At 41.9% G+C, this 25,793-nt stretch overlaps 1 protein-coding gene across 1 annotated transcript; it reads right to left on the bottom strand.

Moving 5' to 3' along the window:
* Positions 1–14,971: 14,971 nt before the first annotated feature.
* LOC101626256 (nuclear RNA export factor 2) lies at positions 14,972–24,538 on the bottom strand. The gene is made up of 19 exons (XM_004685901.1): positions 24,488–24,538; positions 23,523–23,606; positions 23,326–23,430; positions 23,133–23,213; positions 22,940–23,009; positions 22,730–22,818; positions 22,516–22,623; positions 22,246–22,355; positions 20,933–20,969; positions 20,463–20,525; positions 20,324–20,379; positions 20,090–20,197; positions 19,913–19,971; positions 19,697–19,812; positions 19,559–19,601; positions 18,835–18,907; positions 17,932–18,102; positions 15,143–15,203; positions 14,972–15,016 (listed from the first exon to the last, which is right to left on the bottom strand). Exons 1-19 carry the CDS (start codon positions 24,536–24,538, stop codon positions 14,972–14,974), a joined length of 1,530 nt encoding a protein of 509 aa, XP_004685958.1.
* Positions 24,539–25,793: the final 1,255 nt, after the last annotated feature.

Below are 25,793 nucleotides of genomic sequence, written 5' to 3'. Positions count from 1 at the left end.
ACGTAGAGAAGCACACTAATAGCTGAACGTTCTGGTGTTAGTTCCACATTCCCAGGAGTCCCACCACCACACTTTCCAACTAAACCCCCAAAGCACGCGCCCCAAATGTACACGCATCTCGGCAGTCGCGTCTGTGAATCAGCGCGGCTGGACTCGGCGGACGGATACTGCAGTGTCTCGAACCACATTCACCTGTCCTAAGTCTTGAGTCTGGGGAAGGAGGCTGAGGGGAAGGTCGTGAGAGAGGCTCAAAAGAAAGAATAATACCTAAAGTAGTCCAAAAAAATTGTTTCCCCTCTTTGAAAAAAGCCCTTGCAAGCCCCCAATTTCCTATTAGATGGGCAAGTGGAGAGGCTTCTGGAAAGCTACTCTAGTCTGCATTACTAAGCACTATGTGATATACAGTCTTCATGTTCCTTTCCTCTGGGTCTCATCCTTATTGCCTACCATGCTTCTTGCACTGAAATAGCCTAAGGGATGGTGGGTAAAAATATAGGCAAACCAGAGTGGGCCTAGAGAAGCCCTAATGAGCAATGTGTACCTGTTGCTCATTCTTAGGCCCTGCATTTTCTCCTGAAGCCACATTTTCCTTGCATAAATATGCTAGATTTGAGGGTGAGCATGAGAAAAGCAACTCTGTTCTTGGAAGAGAACTGACACTCACATACTTTTGTACTCTGAAGAAAGAAGCACTCAGCAGCCGCCCCAGTGCTGGCCATTCCCTGAGACCTATACTGACCAGTGCCTGAGGTGGCTTCCTACAGACCGGGGACTGCCCAGGAGGTTGCACTGGGTCTGGGCTACCCAGCCCTGAGATGAGTGCAACGTGCTCCGATGGACCCTGCAGTGCCTGCACAGCAGGCAGTGGTGAGAGGCATTGCTCAGAGAATGGGCCGATTGCCTGCTGACCTGGTAGTTTCCCACTGAGCCCAGCCTAAGTGAAGTGCTCATGGTGTGTGTGTGGGGGGGGGAGGCGCATCTGGGTCTGGTAGGGCAGCTGTGTGACCTGGGTTAGGCCTTGCTGACCCCCTTGGGGCCTATTGACCAAGTGACTACAACTGCTGCCCCACACCACCTATGTGGACAACAGACAACAGAAGCAGAGATTGAAGAGGGGCTGGCACTGGTATCTGTGGCTTCAGGAGAGGGCCCTGGAAGGGGAGGCCTAGCTACATTCGTAAAGATGCTCCCTGGAGCAGTGCTCTTTCCAGCTCTATTAGTGATGTAAACTGCAACCTCTGAATTCTGTGTGACATTGCCCTACCTGGAAGTTAGGTTTTTCTTACATGCTGTGTCCTGGCCAGTGGTGCCTCAAATCAGATTAATATGGTTCTTCAGGTAAGGACCTAGGTGAACTGGTATTACCACAGGTAGTGGCCTTGGTTCACTGAATTTCCCTCATTTTTAGGGGCTTGGTCCAGAGTGACATTCATAGGACACTAAATACACTCCACAAAGGGTGCACATGGGTAGATTTAGTAGCTTTCCTCCAGGACTGAGTGTGAAGGCAAGCTTGATGCAAAATCTCCTTTCCCTTCCTACCCAATGAAGCATCTAACTTCTAGGAAGAAAAATCACAAGTGCTTTCTCTTCAATTTTGTTAATCCTACTTTTGGTGCAGCTTGAGGGGCTGCTAGCTGCAAGCTGGGCTACCAGAAACTCCTCCCCTAGAATGGTGGTCATGTCGAGAATTTCAGAGCCTGAAGATTATCTATACCCAAATAGATTGTTTTGATAGATGAGGGCTGCATTTCCCCCTATTTTAGAAGTATCCTGATGAAAGACATGTTTTTAAAGTTCCTAGAGGGCTACTTCAAAATCCCCAAGGAGAGAAATTTATTTTCTCATGGAAGTGGAACCTTAACCTCACACAGTCACATCACAAATATGTGGGGTTAGTATAGCTGTGGAATTTTCTTAATAATTCAACTTCTGAAGCATCCTTATAGTTAAAACTGGGGGGGGGGGAAGCAAATACAAATAATAAGTTTAATTTTTTTTCTATAATAATACTATTGTGCATGGAGATGATCATTTAACATCAGTCTATTTTATTTAGCTTTTTGTCACTTATTGTGTTATTTATTTTCCCAGAGCTAAATAAATAACATTTTTCATTTATTAAAAGCAAAAGACATAATGTTTCAACTATAAGTCATTGATGTTAAGAGGGTCTCTAACATGAGCTGCATTAATATTATGAAGCAAAAAAGTTTAAGAACTTCACAGTCAAAACAATTCAGTACCAAGAATCACCAGTACTCAGACACTCCTTTAATTAATATAAAAGATAATTTGTAATTGCAGACAGAATGTTCTACCTGTGGGTATTATGAGACAAGCCAACTTCCTACACTAAATATCACTCACATCTGGGGATGAAATGAACTCTGAACCAAACCAACCAAGTTGTTTTGTTTCTTGAAACCAGTGGTTACTACTGTCAGCTTGAGTAGCCAAAGTTGCAGAAAACCTTCCCTTCTCTTTAAACCTACCATTGACCCCCACGCCATAGAAGGCCGTTCAATTCCAGTTCAGACCTATCACTTACCTATGCAAAGTTGCCACTTGGATGCTACAGAGAACCATGAGTTTTTCCTGAAATCCACTTGTCGCACATTTTCACGAGGTGATTATGACCATATACTTCCAGACAGCTTCCTGGTTAGACCCAATTCAGGAAGGACACTCATTCTCTATGGGGCCAAAGAGTTTTCCTTGGTCAATTGCTGTGTCCCTTGACAAGGCAAGAGGAACTCAAGCATCACCACTGCTTGACTGGTATTAGAACATGAAGCCATGTGAAGGGAGTAAGGCTTCTTCACTCCAAGACCCGCCAAATCCGCTTGTGCACTGATCCCCTGCTGCAATTCATTGCTTTTAACATTTTCTGTTCATTTTCTTAAATGACAGATATCCTACCCCACCCTCAATAAAATAACATTAAAAACGTACTTTACCTTGGGGAAAATAAATTGGGCAACATTTCTGTGAATAAAGTAGGTTTGAAGAGCATGGTATTTTATTTTATTGATTTTTTAAAATATTTATTTTATTTCTTTATGCATACAAGAACTGAGGTACAGGCCAGATGTGTGGGGCTGGAGGAAAGAGGATTCACCAGACACAGAATGGGGAGGAGAACAGGCTGATCTACTGAAATAGACTGCTGCAGGGAGCATCAGGAGAGATAGGAGAGGTCTGTTTTGTGATGGGGGTCAACTGCCAGCCGGAGATTGAGCTCATGCTGCAGTGACTGCTGATAGCTTCATAGTGCTGAGACTTAAGCCCTTATGCCACGAGGGAGGCCATAGCATGGCATTTTAGAAACTTGCATGGCCAATTTCACCAATCATACTCAGTGATGAAAATAGAGCACCACTTTTTTTTTTTCATATTTGGAAGTGAAACATAACAAAAAATATTTACTTATTTATGCATATAGAACTGGGGTACAGGCCAGAGGTGCAGGGGCGATGAGAGGATTCACCAGAGACAGAGTGGGGAGCAGAACAGGCATATGTACAAAGTACACTGCGGAGGAGAGCAGCGGGCGGGTCAGGAGAGGTCTGCCACGCCATGTGGATCACCTCCAGGTAGGGGTTGAACTTGCATTGAAGCTGCTGCAGCCAGCTTGCAGTGCTGCGTCCTAACCCATTGCGCCACTAGGGAGGGCTCAAAGCACAACTTTTAACATAGAAAATGTGAATAGTAATGAGTGTAGCTTCATATACCAATATTGTTACACAAATTGGAGATAGATGATTTAATCCAGGACTGACCACACTAACATCAACCCATGGTCCCTAAGAGTAACTGTTATACATCTCTGTGTTAACAAGACTTTCATTATTCTTAGCAGCAGAAAATCAAGAAACAATCCCTTCACTTTCAAAGCCTTTTTTTGGTTGTTGTTTGTTTGTTTTCATTAACATTGCATTGGGAAAGTGGCAGGATGGGAGAAAAAAAACACAATACCAAGATGGGGTGATTAAGCCTGGCCTGGGCACCCTGTGGTTAGCCTCACATTTCACCTACACATTGTCTGTCTTTTGCAGAAGATGGAGCCAAACAAATGTGCTCACCCTTTACTCATTTCTTACAAGACATGAGGCAACATTGCCTAGAATAGCATTCATGTCATATCTGAGATTGTATCAACATCCCTCCCTCCAATTCTTGGTAGAAGAAAGCCTCAAAAGATTCTCTAACTCGACTATTTGCCCATTTTGGAAAGATACACCATCACATAAACTTAAAAAAGTTAAATCAAAACATCGTGTTCATTAGGTTGACACCCAATCCACTTTAAGAGTTCTCTAAGCATGTTGTTGAAAACTAGTGTATTACCGAACAATCTTTTCTTCCAACTGGCCGCCTCTTCCTCTGAATCATTTCAGCAATGCTTTCATGAAAATATTCAAAGCATCTCCCAAGTCCCCAACTTCTATGAACTTTGCCACCAAATGAGTCAATAATAAACAAGTGAGAGGAGAAACTCACTGACAGCTATTTGGAAATCAGTAATAATGGGAAAGGGAAATATGTCACCAAAAAAGTGTGACTGATTTTGAATAAAGTGAGGTATTTTGAGCTTTACCCTAGTAGAGTGAAGATTCCCAGCTTGTTAGGCAAGGCAGAGATTTACCTTATTAAATTATGCAGGTTTGTTCTAAAGCTCCATAAACATAAATGATTGAAACATCAATAGTTCTTCCATTTTTATAGGAAACCTATAAAAACTGTACGAAAACGAACTTCTCGGGCCCTCCTTGGTGGTGCAATGTGTGATCTGGGCCCAGGAGATGATCCACATGGTGCTGTAGACCTCTCCTGACCCACCAGCTGCTCCCCTCAGCAATGTACTTCCTCAATCTGCCTGTTCTGCTCCCCCCTCTGTCTCTGGTGAATCCTCTTACCACCCCTGCACCTCTGGCTTGTATCCCAGTTCTGTATGCATAAATAAATAAAGCTTAAAAAAAAGGAAAGGAAAGGAACTTCTCTGCTTAAATCTTCCTCTGGATGTTTACCTGGAGAGAAAAATAACTTGAGATACTAGAGTGTCTCCTCTGACAATGCATCTTTCTAAAGCTCAGGCCAAGTGATAATGTGAACATCTATGCTTTCTGAGAACTTAGATCCAGGTGCAGACACTGCTACCCATAGAGGAGTGAGGTCAGCTGTGGTTAGGAAGAGGTCTCTCCTTTCACTGCATGCAGTCATGGCCTCAGAGCCACCCGTGAGCATCTTAGTCTATTCTTCAGTAGACAACATCTGTTCAAGAGAGGCTACTTCTGCTCTTTACAAAGAGACAGAATGCAGGAAAAGTGCCAGAAAACCTAACTGGAGTGGGATGAAAATTGAAATCTTTTGATGTTAACTGAGCAATGGGACATGCCAGGCCTCCAAAGGACTCCAATCTTGATGCGAAACGGGTCTTTGTTCTTTTGCATGTGGATATCCAGTTGTTCCTGTGCTATTTTAAAAAAGACAATGATCATCCTCCTCCTCCCATCTAGTGAGTTGTCTTGGCACTCTTCTGCCATAGCAAACAGCCACAAATAGATGGATTTGCCTCTGGATTCTTAATTCTACTCGATTATTTTATACGTCTAACCTTATGCCTGTACCAACAATCTTTCTTAATATAGCTTTGTAGTAAATTTTGAAATGGGGAATATTCACCCAAATATTAAATATATGTAGCTATTCCATAAATTAGTCTGAGAAATTGATTATTTTGATGAGGAAGGAGACCTTTGTTTACTATCATGACATCTCACCAAACATACAGCAAGTGGACAAGAGCAGTGAATATGTATTAAATATCTAGAGGAATGAATAATTTCTAAGACTGAAAGAAATTTCAGTCTTAGAAATTTCTAAGATTAAGATGATTATTTCTTAAAATTCTTAATTTCTGTCTACAAAGAGCTCGCATGACTCAACAAAAACAAAATAAACAATCCAGTCAAATAATGGGCAGACGAGCTAAAAAGACACTTCTTTAAAGAGGAAATACAAATGGCCAACAGGTATATGAAAAAATGTTCAACATCTCTTGTAATCAGGGAAATGCAAATCAAAACCACAATGAGATGCTACCACACACCTGTAAGAATGGCACATATTAAAAAAAAAACAAAAAAACAAAAAAAACAGGCCCTCCCTGGTGGCAAGTGGGTTAAAGCACAACACAAAGATGCTTAAGCCCTTTTCGCATGAGTTCGATCCCGGCCTGCCCTGGAGGTGACCACATGGTGCAGCACACCTCTCCCGACCTGCTCGCTGCTCCCCTCAGCAGTGTACTTCGTCAATCTGCCTGTTCTGCTCCCCACTCTGTCTCTGGTGAATCCTCTTACCCTCCGCATCTCTGGCCTGTACCCCAGTTCTGTGCAAATAAGTAAATAAATCTTTAAAAATAAAATAAAATATAACAAATACTGGCGAAGATGTACAGAAAAAGGAACTCTCCTACACTGCTGGTGGGAATGCAAACTGGTCCAACCACTATGGAAAGCTGTGTGGAGGTTCCTCAAGCTACTAAAAATGGGCCTTTCATATGCCCCAGAAATTCCGCTCCTAGGAATCTACCCAAAGGACACAAAAACAATTCAAAGGGATACCTATAACACTGTTTTTTTTTTTTTTTTGGTAGCATTATTTACAATAGGTAAGATATGGAAAAAACACAAATGCCAACAAAATAGATGATTGGATCAAGATGTGGTATATATACACGATGAAATACTATTCAGCAATAATAAAAAAAAAGAAACTGGTGCCATTCACAGCAATATGGATGGAGCTGGAAGGGATCATGCTCAGTGAAATAAACCAGAAGGAAAAAGAAAAATATTAGATGGTTTCTCTTATAGGAGGAATATAGGGGAACCAAATAAAGCATCAGGAAAAAAACATAATAATAAATAAATAAACAAAATTAACAGGCAACTATAAGTCAGAGAAATTCTGCACGAAAGGTTCAAAACAGGGAGGGATCAAAACAGGGGAGGGAAGAGCACAAGGGATTATGGTTTACAGTTGGGAATTTTACAGTGACTACACCTAAGAGGAGAAAACATAAATTGTACAAAAATCAAAAATAATATAGTGAGGAACATATAAAATTATCATTATAAAGAGTTAATGCAGACTGATAAGTAAAATATGAAGTTTGCACTGGACAAAAACATGAACAGACAATACACTAAAGAGAAATTTTAACAAGTTAAGAAATGTGGAAAGCCTTAATATTGTTAGGCATTTTTCACCCAAAGTAAAACAAATAAATACAATTTTATAAAATATTTTCATATTTAAAAATAAATTGAAAAGTTAAAAAAAAGTTAAAATTAACCACATGAGCCAACAATGTGACTCGTAAGGGTCTATCCAAAAAATCCCGAAAGTTTATATCCCCCCAAAGTCATTTCTGCAAGTGTTTATAGCAGCATAATTAATTATACCTCTACACTAGAAACAATCCAAATATCCATTAACTGGCAACTGGGTAAACAAATGTGGTATATACATGAATGGATAATATTCTTCAGGAAAACTATGTATGAAATATTGGCATATGTACAACATGAATAAACTATAAAAACATGGTAGATGAAACTGATGTCAGAATTTTAAATTAGGGAGTAAAAGAGGGTACAGAGTAATGAAACTAGTAAAAAGAAATACCACAGGTGTTTAATTTGTACAGATTCATCAATTTGTGCATATTAAAGATGTGCAATATTTCATATATCAATTATGTTCCAATAAAGCTGTCTTATGAAATAGAAATACTCTATCTCCCTATTTACATTCTAGATGGAAAAGAGAGGTAAATACACTCCAATTTTTTTACAGTGAGTCAAATAATATTCTTAATGAGAAAACAGAGGGAATGTTTATTTTTAATTTAATTTTATAAAGATTTGCTTTTATTTATTTATGTATACAAGAACTGGGGTGTATTCCAGAAGTGCGGGATAGGGAGGTGAGAGGGTTCATCAGAGACTGAGTGGGGAGCAGAATAGGGGGTCTACTGAAATCCAGTGCTGAGGGGAACAGTAGGTAATTCAGTAGAGGTCTGCAGCACCATGTGGGTCACCTTCCTGGCTGAGCATCAAACTCACAAGGTAGAGGCTGGCAATAGTTTTATAGTGCTGAGACTTTTTAATCTCTGTGCCACCAAGGAGGCCCAACAGAGGGAATATTTCAAAAGAACTTCTACATTACAAAAAAAGAAAGTCAAGAGATAAGGAAAATAGGGAGAATGTCCTTAAAATGCATACTTTAGGTATATGGCTAAATATACTTAAATATAATATAATGGTTGTATTAATAATTGTCACTAAATAAAAAAAGACCATATGTAGAATACCTATAAAAAAACCTTGAATTACAGTAGAACATATGGGAATATATTTAATGCCCTAAGACATAAGTGCAAATGAAAAAAATGACAGAATATATCAAGATCCAAGTTAATATACATAATGTTTTATTCATTTTATATTTAGATAAAGGTGTAGCTGTGATATGAATAAAATATAGATATGCAGTTTGTCATGAATATATACCCCCAATATTGGATAACTTGTGGTTGGATAGAAAGAGAAAATATAATGTAGCTTCTAATTTTAAATATTTATTTTGGCAGGTATGATATATGTATAATATATAAATATATTATATATATATAATCATGAATAGTAACTGGGAATTTTATATACACTGTATATAAGTCTATATATCCAAGTCTATATGTATAAGTCTACTATTATATACACACACATACTATATATACTTTATAGTGTATGTGGGTAAACAGATTGTGGTATATAATGTTGGTTTTCCTTGTAAATTGTATTAACCATTTACTATTTTTTGTTATTGCTTGATTCGGTTTTCAAATATCAACTTGGATGGCTCTATGTGCCCGGCATACCAGGGGAGTGCTCAGAATTGCTTTCCTCTGTTTCTTGCACTTCATGACTGCCCCCTTGTGGGTTCTCCCTTGTTCTCAAAATCAAGTTCTGTAAATAACGTGAGCTTCTGTATGGGAGAAATCATATTTGGGCTTCCTTCTCTGTCAATTTTGAGTTCCATAACTTCGATGTCAAGACGTCTGATGAAAGAAGTGTGGACCTACCTGACATTAACAGATATTCCTGTGTGGAACACCTAACAGTGGAGATGTGTGGCATAGAGATTAATATAAGAATAAAAGACAAGGCTCTTTGATTTCCTTTATTCCGCTTGGCATTTTCTGCAGCACTAATGCATGACTATTGCTAAACAAACTAAAGTAAACAAACTATTTTCTTTCTCATATTTCAATATTATACTTAATGACCTAAAATATGGATGGGTAATCTCATCTTTCAAGTCCAACCATAATGGTCCATTTAAAAACAAGTTAACAATTATTAAGATCCTTAAATATTTGATTGAAGAAAAAGAAAAATATCAGATGGTTTCACTTATGGGAGAAATAAAGTGGAACCAAATAAGCGATCAGGGAAAAGAAAATAATGATTACAATAAAAAACAAAATTAGTAGGCAACTATAAATTAGAGACATTCTATAGGGGAGGATAAGGCAGAGATCAAATCAAGGGCGGGAAGAGCACAGGGGACTGTGGTGATGTGCACAGGTGAATGTGTGGTGGGAATTCTATGGGGACCACACCTAAGAGGGGAAAGCAAACACTGTACAAAAATGAACAATGATGTAAAATATATATGAATAAATTATGTTAATAATAATAATAATAATAAAGCAAACATCTCAGGAGAGGGTATAAGAAAGGGTACTTTGCCTTCATCTCCATGTAGGGAGATACTCTCCCCCCTCTAGGTGCTGCTTCCTAAAACGAGTCCTTTCCTAGCTCAGCAGGTCAGTTTAACCGCATAGGTCACATCAGTCAGGTGGATATCACAGAGATGCTTGGTCACTTTGCACTCATTTTCTGGGGATGTGATTGAATAAACTTCCAGGGAATCTTTCATAGACTCAAGGCATGAAGAGGTGCTTCTGTTTTTTTTTTTTTTTAATCTTTTGTCAAAGCAGGAATCTGCTGAGTTTTCTCTCATCTCCATTGTTTTTCGGACATTTGAAATGAATGTGGGCATTGGAATGTTATTGTAGACACTGGAAAGAATTATTTCCAATATACTATCTTGCTATAGAGTTTAGCACACACTATCTCAGGCTTCCTCTGAATACCAAGTAGCTGTTACATGATAGGCTTCTGTTTTTAAGCAAAGGAGAGGCTATAGAAGTAGAATCGTGCCTTTTCACTGATTTTGTCATCATCAAGCATCAAGTCTACCTTTTTTTTTTTTAAGATTTATTTATTTATTTGTACAGAACTGGGGTACAGGCTGGAAATGCGGAGGGTGAGAGGGTTCACCAGAGACAGAGTGGGGAGAAGAACAGGCAGATCGACGAAGTACACTGCTGAAGGGAGCAGTGGGCAGGTCAGTAGAGGTCTGCCTCGCCATGTGGTCACCTCCGGGGCAGGTGGGGATCGAACTCATGCGGAAGTGGCTTAAGCTTCTTAGTGCTTTGCTTTAACCCTCTGCGCCACCAGGAAGGGCCCAGTCTACCTTTTTTAATGGAAACCTATTATTTTTTCAAAGATTTGTTTATTTATACATACAGAACTGGGGTACAGGCCAGAGGTGCAGGGCCGATGAGACAGAGACAGAGTGGGGAGCAGAACAAGCAGACTGACGAAGTACACTGCTGTGGGGAAAAGTGGGTGAGACAGGAGAATCCTGTTTGGGATCAAACTCGTGCTGAAGTGGTTGCCCCTAGCTTTGTAATGCTATGTTTTAGCCCATTGTGCCACTGGGGTGGGCCCTGGATACCTATTATAGACAGGATGATGGATGACGTGACAACTTAAGGTCAATTCAGTGCAGGTTCGTGGCAATGCTGCTGCAGAGCCCTGGTATAAGTTATGAACTGATTGTTATCTATTGTCAAATAATAGAGACATGCAGCAGTCTCACTGACATTCACCTACAACTTACCTTGATTTTTATATTTGATTATTGAATTTTATATTTTTATAGTTGTGGTCAAATATTTTCAACTTGGAGCCTATGGCATATGGGCCCCTCTGATATTAGAAAGGTTAAGTATTAGATAAGAATGCATAATGTACAAATACTTATCCTTCTTCTCACCTCTATCAGATGACATGTCCTACTATGTAAAAAGATCTTGCAAACTCATACACAATCTGATGGTATGTGCTTTTGACTTTGTGTGTGTACATCGCCTCGTGATGCCGATGATTGTTAGTTATGCTATTTATATAAATATCACTCTATTTATAGAAATGAGGAGTCAAAGACTAACATTACCTGAAGACCTATTATGTGCCAAATATGTTCTCTGACTTATCCTATTTTCTTATAGTAATTCTTTTATTAGGTGTTAGTTTTCATCTCTCTAGTGAGTGCTAACTATTTCTCTGGTTTTTATTACTGACATATACTGGGTTGTTGGAAAAGTCATGATGTATTTTCCTATGTTTTTCAAGCAAAAATGCACCATGACTTTCTTGACAACTCAATATAATATTGTCACCTACTGAGGGCTTTTCATGGTACTATGCTGAAAATCCTGGTTGATATGAAAGCTTTGAAGCCAGAGGAAAGAGGCTGAAGTTATCAGAAAACAAGAAGAGATTAATCATCTGGTCAACAGAAGATAGAAATTATCCTGCATCCAGTTGCTCACAATAGTTATATCCTGCAGAACTTAGTACCACAGCCACAATACCAAAAGCAGCATATTACACTGATGTAGTACAAATACAGAAAAGTTCCATTAATACAAGTATCTTTCATGTTGCCAAGATGCTCACTCTTGAGAATTTAGTTTATATCACACAGATATAACTGTTTGTGTAATTACATATGCATATAAATAATTACTCTTATTCATCAGTTGGCCCTCATTATACATATTATCTTGACACTTGTTTTTTCATTTATTTATCCTAGTTTTAATATGCACTTAAGTTTTTGTCTATGTTTGAGTTAGTGTCAGTAATATATTTTTGAAATACATAAAAACTGCCTATAAATAATATTCTTTTAGTTGGTCAGAACTATTTACATGTCTAGCATATTGTCTATCACTAAATTCATTTTCAGTTTTTCACTTGCCATAAATTCTGGTTCTTTTTATGGGGGACGGGACAGATATATCTTTTGAACTTTAATATATGTCATTAAACTCAAAGCAATTCACTGTAGGAGAAATTGAACCTACTTCCTGTGTTCATTTACCAGTCTTTAATTGCCCATTGCATTGCCAGGAAGAAAATTTAGAAATTCTGCAGCGATGTTAAGGAAGTTGAGGATTTTGTGTAGCACATGCAAGAAAATATGCAGCTTGCAACCAAGTTTGGAAGGAAAAGATACCAGAAGGCCTGAAAATGGGAGAATAGTAAAGAGATTAAAAGAATGGGAAATTCTGAGAGAGTATTAATAATTTAAGCAAATTATTAAAAAAAAAACCTTAGGAACAGAATTAATCTTGGCAATATCTGCTTGGAACCCTTCATTTCATTCTGTGTTTTTCTTGTCCCTGTTATTTCACCCTGTAGTTGAAAATCAAAGTATCAGTTTACCTATTGTGTCCAGCAAAGCAGAGACATAACGAGTAATTGAAGACCAGAGTAAGGTAGGTCATATCACAAGAGCAGACCGGCCCATGACCAAGTGAACATGGTTGAGTCACTTCCCTTGTGCAAAACCCAATTCTAACTATAGTTGTTTTATTAATTGAGGTATAACAGACATAAAACATTACACTAATTTCAGGTACATAACAAAACTACCTGACTATCTGATAATTTATATGCATTGCAAAATTATTACCACAGTGAAGCATAGTTAACATCCATTAGTATACACGATTACATTTTTTTTTTCTGGGGATGAGAACTTTTAAGATTTTCTCTCAGCAACTTTCAAATATGCAATATGATATAAGTAACTATAGTCACCATACTGTATATTACATGCTTATGACTTTTTTCATAACTGAAAGTTTGCACTTTTTGAACCTCTTGACTAATTTTCCACTCCCCACTCCTGCCTCTAGCAATCACCTATCTTTTTTTTTATCTATGAGTTCATTTTTTATTCCATCTGTAAGTGATCATAAAGTATTTGTATATCTCTGTATGTCTTCTCTTAGTGTACAATTCCCCCAAGGCCCATTTGAGTTGTTGCAAATGACAAGGATTTCCCTTTTTAACGAATAAATAATATTCCACTGCGTATAAAAGTAAAGTTGCATGTATAATTTTCTTTAGCCATTCTTATGTGTCCATATCGTCACTATTTAAATCATGCTGCAATGAACACAGACGCTCATGTATCATTTTGAATTACCAACTATAGTCTTTATGTTGAGTGTGAATCTGTATTAGGGTTGTGGGTGGCAAGGGGAACTGACTACTTACCCAGATCATAAGTTTTATTAACAGTTTCTCTCCTCTGAGTAAAATTTTTCTCTTTTTTCAAATGAAAATAACACCAACATGCATGCAACATGTTGCTTTGGTGATTCAAAGGCCTACGACTTAGTGAGACTGCAGTCACACTCAGGTATAGGCCCTCACTGTCCGGTTTCATATCCTAGTTCTGTTACTTGGAAACTCTGTGACTTTTGGTATACATGTGTGTGAAGAACACTTCTGGGTCAAGGTACTACATAGGACAACATGCCATTATTTCTTATATAATGTCAAGTATCCCTTTAGTTCATATTATAAAGAAATTCTCACTCTAATATAGGGATCCCTAATAAAAGCACATCAAAAAATAAAAAGAAGCAAGTGGTAGCAAATAATTTATTGAGTCCTAAAAAGAGAGGCATAATTTATAAACTGATTGTACCTCACCTAAGTCATTATTTGTAGGACAACATGGAAACCTTTACTGTTATTATTTTATTGTCAAAAATAATGCCTACTTTTGTGCAAATTGCAAACATTACAAAAGTGCAGAAAGTAAACGTGCTTGTGTCCCTTTCAATTTTGAGCTGCTCGTGGGCAGCGTTGAGAAAGGTCTCACAGAAGGGACCACGCTGTGAGATTTCCTGCTATTGCTGTTTATTTAGAAGGAAAAATAACTGGCTGAGCGCCCTCCAGCACGTGGGCATGGAACATGAGGGGTCGGCGCTGAGAAATGCGCGGGACAGACCACTCCTCACTGTGAGGCGCGAGAGTGAGACCCGCCCCCACCCCCAGCGTTCCAAATCAGAAAGGGAATGGGGCAGTTGAATGGGTAGAAGAGGACACAAAACTACCTGCCTGCGGATCATCAAAGTATTCACAGTGTGGTCTCTGGAGACGCTTGGAGGATCAGGAATAAGAGTCCCCACCTTCCATCCTTCCACAGCCCTCCCTAGCCGGCAGGCAGGCCCCTCCCACCCCACCACTCTGTGAAGCCCCAGTTGCTGCAGGGAACTTGCCTGCCTGTGGGGGCCTCCCATGGGGAACCTGAGGGAGTCACACCTTCCCCAAGGCCCATCCCAGGAAGGGGGTGTGTCCTGTCTCATCAGAAAGTCTTGGTCAGCTGCCTGCAGACTCAGGCCCTGTATGGGCCCTAGACTGCCAGGGTGAATGACTGGGAGGGGTGTGGGGGGAGATGGGACTTGCTATTCATTCCTGGGCAGCAGGCATGTGGTTGGGCAAGGGAAGAGCAACGATGGGACAGGCAATCAGGCAACGTACAACTTGCAATGCCACTTTTTATTATGAAAATGAACAGGGATCTTGGGTGTGGAAAACAGAGCTGACCCAACTGACCCTACCAGGTAGGGAACTATGGCTTCTTGGTCAGGCTCCATTTCTAGTTCTAGTGTGTGGCCTTAGGGTGGAGAAAAGGGAAACAAAGGTGATGGAGAGGGAGACAGACAGGATAACCCTGGCTCCTCTTAGGGGGTTTGTTGGAAGGCCTCCTCTGGAATCTTGCCCTCATTCTGGAATAAAAAGAAATGAACTGTCAGGATAGCCAGTTCATCCCCAGGCATCTGGTCCCCACCTTCTTGGCCCTCCTTAAGGCCCCCAAACATTCATCTTTAACCGCCTTCAATCCCAGACCTGACCTTGAGCAGGCTGAAGATGTGAGAAGCTCCACTGTAGTTCCACCCGTTGTCCTGGAGGCACCTGAAGTGGGAGGAGAACATGGGGTCTCCATCAAAACCACAGCTCAGGCCTCCCTAGCTGACCATGCAGTGCAGCCACTAGCGCCAAGACACTCCTGCGAGACACATGTCCCGACGTGAGCACCGCGTGTAATGACAAACACAGACCTAAGTGAAAGCCAAAACTTCTGTCGCTAGCATGTCTGCCCATGGATTCAAAACAGGAAAAGAGAGCTCTAGGAAAGAGCAAGGCGACTGAATATAGATTAGTGAAGATGTTCAAGAAACTAATAAATGAAAATATTCAAAGGGGAGAGGGAGAAGATGGCAGCCAGTCAGGATCCTTGAGCCATGTCATTCCCCAGCAATACTGAGTTTAAGTAAAGCCCAGAGGGAGTAGCCACATCTGGAATGATGCTTGGTGCTGGGGAAGTGAGAAGTATCTCAGCAAGTAGAGCCAGAAACCATTGGAAAGAGAAGTCAGAAACACTTAAGTGAGGAATGGCCCTTCTCCCTCACCCCCTCAGTCCCTCCCACCAACCTGGGAAGGAAAGAGCATAATTCACTGTGAGAGCAAAGCCTGTTCCACAGTTCAACCCAGGTGACCAGATCAGCAATGGAAAGAGCCACACAATGTCCACGGCTTGGTGTCTCGGCTCCCAGGAGTATTTGTGTCTGCCCTGGGGAGTCAGGGAAGACACACCCTTTTCCCTCACACCCATCCCACATGACCTCTGAGCTGTATTTACTGGGAGACTACAGGAGGCCACAGCAAACTTGGTGTGGTTGGTGGCTTGTTTAGGGCTGCCATGGACATTATCACACACAGGGACTTGTCCACAATGGGCTTCTAGACATCTCACACACCAGTGTCTGGGGATACACCCATCATTCTCTTTCCCACCCACACACAACTTCTAGGTTGTACTCACAAAGGGTCTGTCAGCAAGGGAGCCTTTCTAGCCTGGGTTTAGGAGAAAGAACAACCATATCATCCTCCTAGACTTTTCAGCAAGAGGATTCTGGACATCAGGCTTCAGAAAGACTGAAGAAGCACGCACCCCCCTTCCTCTGGGAACTCTGGACCTGTGTCTAGAGTATGTAGTCAAAACTTCAGGTAACCACAGGGAACAGAGCCTGTGAACGAAGGGCTTCCTGGTTGCTGGTAGCCATCTAAATACATAAGTCAGCTATTATGAGATCTACGAAAAGACACTGACGACTAAACAGTAATAATAAAGGATTTCAACATAACACTTATATCAGTGGTTTAATTTCCAATATATATAAGTAACTCATACATCTCAATAACAACAAACAACCCAACCAAAAAAATGGGCAAAAAATCTAAATACACATTTCTCTAAAAGACATAAGATGACCCTTAAGTATATGAAAAAAACCCTCAATATTATTTATATTATTTATTATAAAATGTAAATCAAAATCACAATGAGATATCACATCACTCTGTGAGAAAGACCCATATCAAAAAGACAGGAAATAACAAATAAATTGGTTCAGCTTCTATGGAAAATGGTAGGGAGATTCCTTATAATTTTAAAAATGCAAACACCAACTGATTCTGCAGTATCACTTCTAAGTATTTATCTGAAGAAAAAAACAAAAATATGAAAGACAATTACCAGACAGTCACATTCAATTGTGGAATATATATAAATAACCAAAGCAAAAAAAAAAAAAAAGGGAAAACACAAGAAAAATAAGTCTTAGATTGTGAAGAACTGTGGTTACCAGAAGTGAGAGGGTTGGGGGGATGAAGGAGGAGTAAGGGTGAGAGTGTATTAGTGCTGGTGCTTGTGACAGCTGAGTGAAACATCTGCACATGTCAATTAAATAGTTATGTAAACAAATGGTAAATCAATAAAATCTGATAAAGAAATAGGAAATTTCCATAGCCACCCAGACTTCAGCAACCAACACCCTGATCATTTAGCAGCCACCACTGAGAGAAGATAGTCCACTAGCAAAAAGATTATGACTCACGGAAGGCTCAGGTGAGAGTGAGTGCACTTTACTAATAAAGTATTTGCAGTATGTTATGTAAATTGTGTTTTTAGACAAAATGCTATTGCATATTTACGAGGTCACAGTGTAAAGATAACCTTTATATACATAGGAAAGCCAAAAAAAAAAAATTGTGTGACTTGTCTTACTGAGATATTTGCTTTACTGGGGGTGCTCTGGGATATTTCTGAGGTGGCCTGAATGTACATTTGTGGAGTGTTGCCATCTTTGCAATATTAAGTCTTCCAATACAGGAGCATGGGATGTCTTTCTACTTATTTAAATCTTTAATTTACTTCAACAAACATTTTGCATCCCTTTGGTAAATTTGATCATAAGTGTGTTATTTGTTGATGTTATTATAAATGGAATTATTTTCTGAATTTCATTTTTGGATTGTTTATTAGTAGTGTATACTAATACAATTGAGTTTTATACATTGATCTTGCATTCCGAAACAATGTTATCTTGCTTATTAATTCTAATAGATTTTTAGTGATCTCTTTAGGATTTTTATATATACAAGCTTAAGTCATCTGATTATTGTAGATTTTAAAAATTATTTACATGTACCACAATGAATTACATATTTTTCATCAACTCAACTTCGTTTGGAAGCACAGCATCCAAATAGTTATTTTACTTATTCACTGCAAGTTCCCACTGTTCACTCGCTCCCTTCTCCCAGTTTATTCTTATCTCCAGAGACGCCAAGCACTCACTTCTGAGACCAATGGAAGTTCATCCCAGACTGGCTGGAGAAAGCCTGAACCATTTCTTGCTGTCCCACGGAGAGAACAGGGCAACAGTTGGGCCCTGGCATGACGTCAGTGTTCTGGGTTTCTTGGGTCCCGATGGTCCTCAAAGTCATTTCGTCATTCACAATGTACAAACTGAAAGAAAAGTGCTCAAACAACTGGACATTGTACAACCCCAGCCTCCAACGATGATCCCACTGCCACAGTATCAAGCTTCCACTGAACCTGCCTCTCAATTTCCTGGCTGGTACCGGCCCTCCTCCCACAGAACACACACTTGTAGAGATGGTCTCCCAGCCTCACTTCATTTGTGGATTTAATGCCAACACATTTACCTTTTTTAAAAAAAGATTTATTTATTTATGCATACAGAACTGGGGTATAGGCCAGAAGTGCAGGGGATGAGAGGATTCACCAGAGACAGAATGGGGAGCAGAACAGCTGAGCCATGTGGGTCACCTCCCTGGCCTGGGATCAAACTCATGTTGAAGGGGCTGTGGCTAGCTTTGTAGTGTTGTGGTTTAACCCACTGTGCCACAGAGAGGGCCCCACATTTATCATTTATAGCAGCCCAAGGAATGGACACCGTAATCCTCCTTTCTAGCAAATAATCACTGAGGTCTTTTACTTGACCACGGTCACTCCACCCAGGTAGCTAGTGGGTGGTGGGATCAGTAGAAGAATCGGGTACTCTTGACTGCTGAGTTCACACTTTTAACCAGTAATCTAGACCTCTCATTGGGTCTACCTGTTGACTGTGCAAAATATAAAGGAAACCTCCAGGCTTTACCAACACATACCTACACAATTAGCCTCAGCCTGGGAAGGGTTTTGGTTCCTCTGTTGCACCTACAACACAGAACTTACCCAGAATTTGTGCCAGGGGTCAAGATGAAGGTTCGGGTGAAGGTACGAACAGAACCATGAGACTTGCCTTCCACTTGAATGAGAACAAACAGCAATAGCCCCTTAGAGTTACACATACTTTTCTCACGGCAGCATTCACCATTCAGGGTCTTACCTGATAACCTGATACTCCTGCAGCATTCTGATGGGAGCCAGACAGGGACAATTTTTCACTGGGAATTGGGAGGGAGCATCAGGGACCAAGAGGGCAACAATAAGAACAATTAACTCCCAAAGACAATACGTATTGTGTGTGAGATCCTCTGACAATAGTAAGTGTACTTGATTCATTTTTAAAAGCAGCACAAGTGAACCATATTGCTAGATCATTTTGTAAATGAGGCAACTGAAAGGTCAGATAATCACTCAGGGTCACCACGTAAGGGAGTGAGATGAGAGCCATAAAACTCCATAGTCTATGTCCATAATGTGTGAGCTGGTGGGGCTGAAAAGCATGGATATACACCAGACCAGATTTCACGGAGGCAGAGTGGATGCCATAATGGCAAGAGGAGGAAAGAGAAGGGAAAGGGAGGGGAGGGGAGGGGGAAGAGACAGGTAAGGGAGAGAAGCAGAGGGGAGGGTTGGGGGAGGGGACGGAAGCTGGGATAGTTTTGGAAAGGAGCCTAGCCAAAGTGAGGAGCAGAAGTGGGAAGCCTGGGGAGGGGTCCCTACAGACACTTACCTTCCTTGAAAACCCCATTGACAGAAAAGTAGACCATGGTTTCCTGAAGTTGAAAACAATTAGAGCTGTTAGAATCCTTCTAGATCACCCACAAACTCTGAATTTCCTGGTGTGCCTAAGGGAGGAAACAGTGCTCACCGTCTGCACACACATTTCTACCACGTAGGTGTTCAGGTCATGCTGAGTTCTGGGCAACATGCAGAGCGATTCAACAATGTCATATTTTGTATTCTTTAGCAGCTGAACCCGCAGGTCTGTGGGGGGAGGAGAAGGGAAGGTCAGGCACTTGGCCTCTGTCACTGACCCCCTCACACCCCCCTTTCCCATTCTGATGTTCTTTCATCACACATTTACCAGGATCCTCAAGTGTCTTCATATTCCTGCTATAATTTAAATACTCTCCCAAGCTGCTTCTAAGAGAAAAAGAGTCAGGAGGTGGTGGTAGGGTCAGTGTGACGGTTCTCAGGAACTGGCCTGTGTCTACTGGGGACCTGCATGTCCCAGGACCAACAGTGGAGCGGTGATACTCACAGAGCTGGGTCTTCAGAGCTGAAGGGAACCGTCAGGGAGAAGCAGGCCTCCTCGTGATAAACACTCAGGAGGTCCTGTCGGTCCCCGTAGTCATAAATCAAGTAATACCTGTGGGGAGGCAAAGGGGAAAGGCTGGATCCGTGTTTTGAGTCCCTAAAGAGAGAAAATTCCCCTTAACCCAGGAGCAATTTGTCCCAGTCCTCCTCTGCCTCACGATTCCAAGGTGGTGCTTACTGGAGCAGAAATTGCAGGACTAGATTCTTCAGGGTCTCAGATCCTTGATAACTTTCCTGGAATCAAAGGACACCTTGAATCTATGCAGTAGACAAAACATGCATCACAACATCCCAAATCCTAGTTGGTTTCTCCTCACCTTACAAGGTTTTATTATCTCCGGAACATCACTGTCAGTTACAGGTGGCAATTTCTGGCCATCCTGGGAGAAAGAAGAGGAAGTCAGTAGTGCAGACCAGGGCGAAAGGAGATGAATACAGTCTGGGTGAACAAGGGGCAGAAGCTGGGTGTGACATTTCCCTTGAAATTCTACTGGTGAGACTACAGAAGGCATCTTTCATAGCATATCCTAGAAGCCTATGTTACTTACTTCAGTTTTTTTGATTAGTGAGTGAGTGAATGCCTGTGTGTGTGTCTGTTTATGGACAGTATTTTACTATGAATAATAACACATGCATTTGTCAGAAATCAATATACCCTAACTGGCTGAGGATTAGATACAAAAAAAATAACTTAAGCAAGTTCCAAAATACCTCAGGACCGTATTGTCCTGTAGTAAGAGATTATTAATTTTAATAAGAGGAGAAAATAAGGAACCCAAGCACTTACCAGGCGTAGCAGCGTGGGGAAGCAAGCCCGGATGGCACTGTCCAAAACAAAGTGGAAAGGAGTGACTGACAGTTCAGGGCTGTGAAGCCCCTGTTCTCCTGCTCCTGTCTCTCCTGCTCCTTTCCCCTGGGGTAGTAGCTTGGTAGTAGCTTGGGGCTAGACTCCCCGACTCCTTCTCCACCCCCACATGACACAGCATTTAGAGCCCAGCCCCACCCCACTCCAGGCCCCTCCCTGCCTGCAGGACCACCCTCCCCCAAGGCTTCAGAGAGGAGTCCATGGCATGGGAGCCCGGGGTACTGCTGCCTCACAGACCAGGACCCCCCCCCACTCCCCACTCAGGGGGATGGCCCGGATGTGGGCAGGAGGGGAGTGAGGTAGAACTCAGCTGGCAGGAGGGAAAGGGGCAGGTGAAGACTCAAAGGGGATGAAGGCAGGATGGGACACTAGAGAGTCTCAGAGGCACAGAGCACAGGAGACAGAAGGCAAGGGGATGCCCCCCCAGCCCCCGGAAAGAAGAGAGGAGGAAGGGGAAATGGCTCCCCCACCCTCCCCACCACAGCACTTCCCTTCACCTGCCCTTGGCTGGCCCAGAGACCCCACTGGGAATGGAAAACATGCCCCAGTGGGGCTGGGGCCCTCTGGAGGTTGGTGGATCTTTCCGCACCCCTGGAGCCCAGTCTGAGCGGACACCCTCCCCAGAAGGAGCGAGGGGCCAGGCCCAGCTCAGCATAAGGAGGGGGTCTGAGGCCCCTCTGATGTTACTATCTTCTCTCCTGACGGCCCTGGGCACCTGTGCCTGTCTTCTTCCATCCCTGGATGATGAATGTCCCTGTTTCAAGCTGGGTGAGGAGCCCCTTGGAATGAGGAATGAGGGTATACCCCAAGAACAGGAGAGGGCAGCCTGATCCCAGCACAGGGCAGGAAGGCCTCTCTCAGCACCAGGACCAGGCCGGAAGTCCCTTCTCAGTCTGGGGCACCACATCAGGCTCAAGGCTGATGATTTGGGGCTGGGGGCGGGGGGCAGGGAGACCTGGTGAAGAGGGGAAACCCGGCTTCCTGGGGTACACGCTCCTTAAGGCACACTGGAGGAGGCTGGATGCACACTCAGGGTCAGGCACCAGGCTAGGAGAATGGCAAAAGCATGTCCAGTGAAGCAGAGGCCTTTGAGCGCAGATGAGGGACACAGAGCGAGAGAAGAGAGATGGGTCTGTTCTCCTAGAACAGAGGGCCTGCTGCCTCCTTCAGAGAAGTGCTATCAAGTTTCTCAGGGCATAGGTCTCCAAAAAGTGTTTTGGTGGACACACACTGACCTCATATAGGCGGACTGGTCTGGAAAGGCGTCACACAAGGGGTTCCCATACAGCCACAGCTCCTGAAGTTTCAGCCCTTTCATCTTTCTCACCTCTTCCACTGAACCCAGCTGAGAAACATGGGGAGGGAAATTTGTTCAGAGAAAGGGAGACCTCCAGGCTCCTATATTCCCTTTCTCCACTCTCCCCTATAGGTATCTTTGCCTGCCTTCTGCTTCTGAAGACAGTATCTACCCCCTCAACCCAGCTTTTATCTGACTCTTTTCTCACCTCATTTCTGGAGAGGTTCAGGATCTTGACTGTGGGGACCAGCTGCATAATGTCACTCAGGCCATCTAGCTGGTATAGTTCATTGTCTTGCAAATTCAGAGAGAGCAACTTGAAGGAAGAACAGTTACTATTTAGGGCCTGGGAGACAAACGTTCCTCTTTCCCCAACTGTCCCACCTCGTACCATAGTGTTAGCACTGGGCATGAGGTCTCACCTCAGGGAAGTTCTGCTCTATGATCTGCACGATGGTGGCCATGCAGTTACTTTCATTCAGGATTATATCAACATCATAGTTCTCCAAATCTTTAGGAAGGAATTCAGGATCAGTTGCAACCTCTCCCCAACATACTGTCGCTAATTCTGCTTCTTAGGCGCACCCCTCCTCCACCCTCACCTGCTCTAGAATGACTGCTGTCACTCATACCTGGGTCAAAGCAGAGACTCTGCAGGTCAAGGCATTGCTGGGAGGAATCATATCGTTTGTACATGGTCAGCTGCATGGAGGAATGGAGAGAGCTGCTCTGAAGCTGTACTGATGACAGGGAAATTGGGGGGCTGGGGAAGGAGAGGTGGGTCTGGGTTGGGTGGACACACAACCCATCTTGTGTCTATATTACCTTTAGTTGCTCTATTTCTTCTGGCTTCAACCTAGTCTGAAAACTCTGGGGTTGAGGTGAGGGAGTGACAAAGATAGATATCTGTAGGAAGGAGATGTCATGTAAGCACCAGGGACTCTAATTCCAAAGATGGCCAGCCCTGGCCTGTCCTCCTGTCTTGAAAGTAGATACAGGCGATGCCCTTGACCCATACCTTTTTGTTCTCTTCATCACAAATCTTGCAGTTATTGTCTTTCAATGCAGCAGCAACATTGGCATCCTGGATGTAGAATCTTGCCTCATATTTTATGTAGTGGAACTACAGGGTTTGGAGGAAACACAGTAGTGTCAAGGGCAAAAGGCCCTTGCTGAGCCGGGTCTTCCTTCCCTGTGCCCACCACCCACTCTTACCTCCACTGGCGTGAAGGTGACTCTGCAATAGGTCTGGAGTGAATCCATCAGCCAGATCTTGTCATATTTGATCCCATTAGGAATCTGAGGGTGAAAAGAAAGGATGGGAAAGAGACAACATGAAATATTAGGCCTGCAAGGACAGACCCAACAGAGCTCTCTATTCTGACTTTTTGTTAAGTAATCAAAGCTTTATTTAGCTTTTTATGGAAGTAACACTGGTTTATAACACCATATATGATGTAAAGAATAGGATCACACCTCCTCAAATGCATGTCAGCTCACTCCATGCTCACTGCTGAAGCACCCATTGTCTTTTCCCCTAGACCACTGGGCCCTCGCCTCACTTTGCTCTCCATCCATGGTATCCCCCTTTACTTGCCTCAATTTTGCAGTAATATTTCTAGTTTTGTTTTTGTTTAGTTTTGTCAGTTCCTTTCTTTCCCTCTATATTCCACATTTGAATGAGATCAACCAGTATGTCTTTCTGCAGCTGATCTATTTCACTTAGCACAATTCCCTTCTTATTTCCTACTGTGCTTACAAAACTTCTAAAGTGAAAACCACTTCCATAATTTCAACTATTTTTCTGCCAGACATGGATTTTTCTGCCCTTCCTATTGCAAGATTTACCTCTCAAATAATCAGTTGGATGCTGAAAATTACCTTTCTTTAATAATGCTCCTAGAGATCTTAACCATGGAAGACCCTACATTTCCCTATGACAAGGACTCCTCAACACCCCCACACTCAGCTTAAATTAAGTTGAGGCATCCAGTGAGGAGCTGCTTCATCTCCTTGGCAGTCACCCGCACCTTTGCCTTTAGGCAACCTACTGTGATATTTCTACAGTAAGTCATAACCATTACATGGCTTTGGAACCTGTCCTCAGATGAGTAAGTATGTCACAACTCCCCTGGATCCGCCTCGACTGCATGTGCTCTACACTTTGTCAGTATACTCACTGTGATCTCGAACCAGTCCTGCAGGCATTCACTGTCAGCTTTCTCCTCCATTTCTCACCCTAGAAGAACAGTGTGTTGATATTTATTATGCTATTTCACACAGTAACTGGTGGGTTAGAAATTAGAAGGCGACTGTGGGAAGTAGCAAGAAGGAAATTCCCATAACTGTATAGAAAAACACACAGAAATGCAACAGTCTTCTTTACCCTCTCACCTCCGTGACACCAGGTCTACAATTTTAATTGATCAACTATTACTACAATTACAATAGTTTGCAGGTTTTCTGTGAGAGAAGAAAAAGAAGTCCACAAAGAATGAAGAAGTTGCATAGTTCCAGGGCTGCTACACACAAACATGCTGCTTGACCCCTCGCCATCTTACTTGGGGGTTCATTCTGGTCACCCCTCATGGTCTTGTTGCCATCATCTCCTGAAGTTTGGAGGCTAAAGCTTATACACACATGTTCCTAATGAAGGTTGACTTTACCAAAATTACCCCACCTCCTTTTCCCTGTTAAAAGGCACAGTCATGATATTTTGAAGTGAGAACAAAATAAAGTTTGAAGACACATGAGTGGTCACACTTCTTCTTTTAACATCATGTTAGAGCCAGGAAAGTGTCAACTTTCAACTGAGAAGACAATTCTTCTTAACTGCTGCTCTTTTATAACAGATGTAAACAGTGAAGTGTAATGATACATGTCAAGTGCACATGACACCTACATTTTTTATGTTGTTGATACATAATTTGATTACATTATACTCAGAAAACATATGCTGTATGATTTCAATTCTTTTAAATGTGTTGAGGTTTGTTAGATGGCACAGGCGATGCTCTAGCAGGTGAATGTTCTGTGGGAACTTGAAAATAATTGTATACTCAGCAACGTTCATCTTGTAGACCTTATTATTTTATTGTTACCCAGATTCTTATATCCTTGTTAGTTTTAGTAATTCTGTTAGTTGTTGAGAGGGGAGGTATTGAAACCCCTATTGTAATGGTGGATGTGGTTATTTCTCTTTTTGATTCCTTAAGTTTTTGCTTCCTGTGCCTTCAGGCTCCTGTGGTTTGGAGGTATACACAGTTAGGGTCATTAGGGTGAGTTATTTTAGCATTATGTAATAACCTCAAAGTTTCCAGTCATTTCCTCTGCTCTAATTTCTACCTTATCAAATATTGTGGCCTTGGGTATGTGGTTTTTGTTTGTTTGTTTTGTTTTTAAAAGATTTATTTATTTATTCATATGGAACTGGGGTACAGGCCAGAGATGTGGATAGTGAGAGGATTCACCAGAGAAAGAGAGGGG

This window comes from Condylura cristata, unplaced genomic scaffold, assembly GCF_000260355.1.
Source record: "Condylura cristata isolate star-nosed mole 26May11 unplaced genomic scaffold, ConCri1.0 scaffold00019, whole genome shotgun sequence".
In the NCBI taxonomy this organism is placed as follows: Eukaryota; Metazoa; Chordata; class Mammalia; order Eulipotyphla; family Talpidae; genus Condylura; species Condylura cristata.
This window is presented reverse-complemented; position numbering and strand designations above follow the sequence as displayed.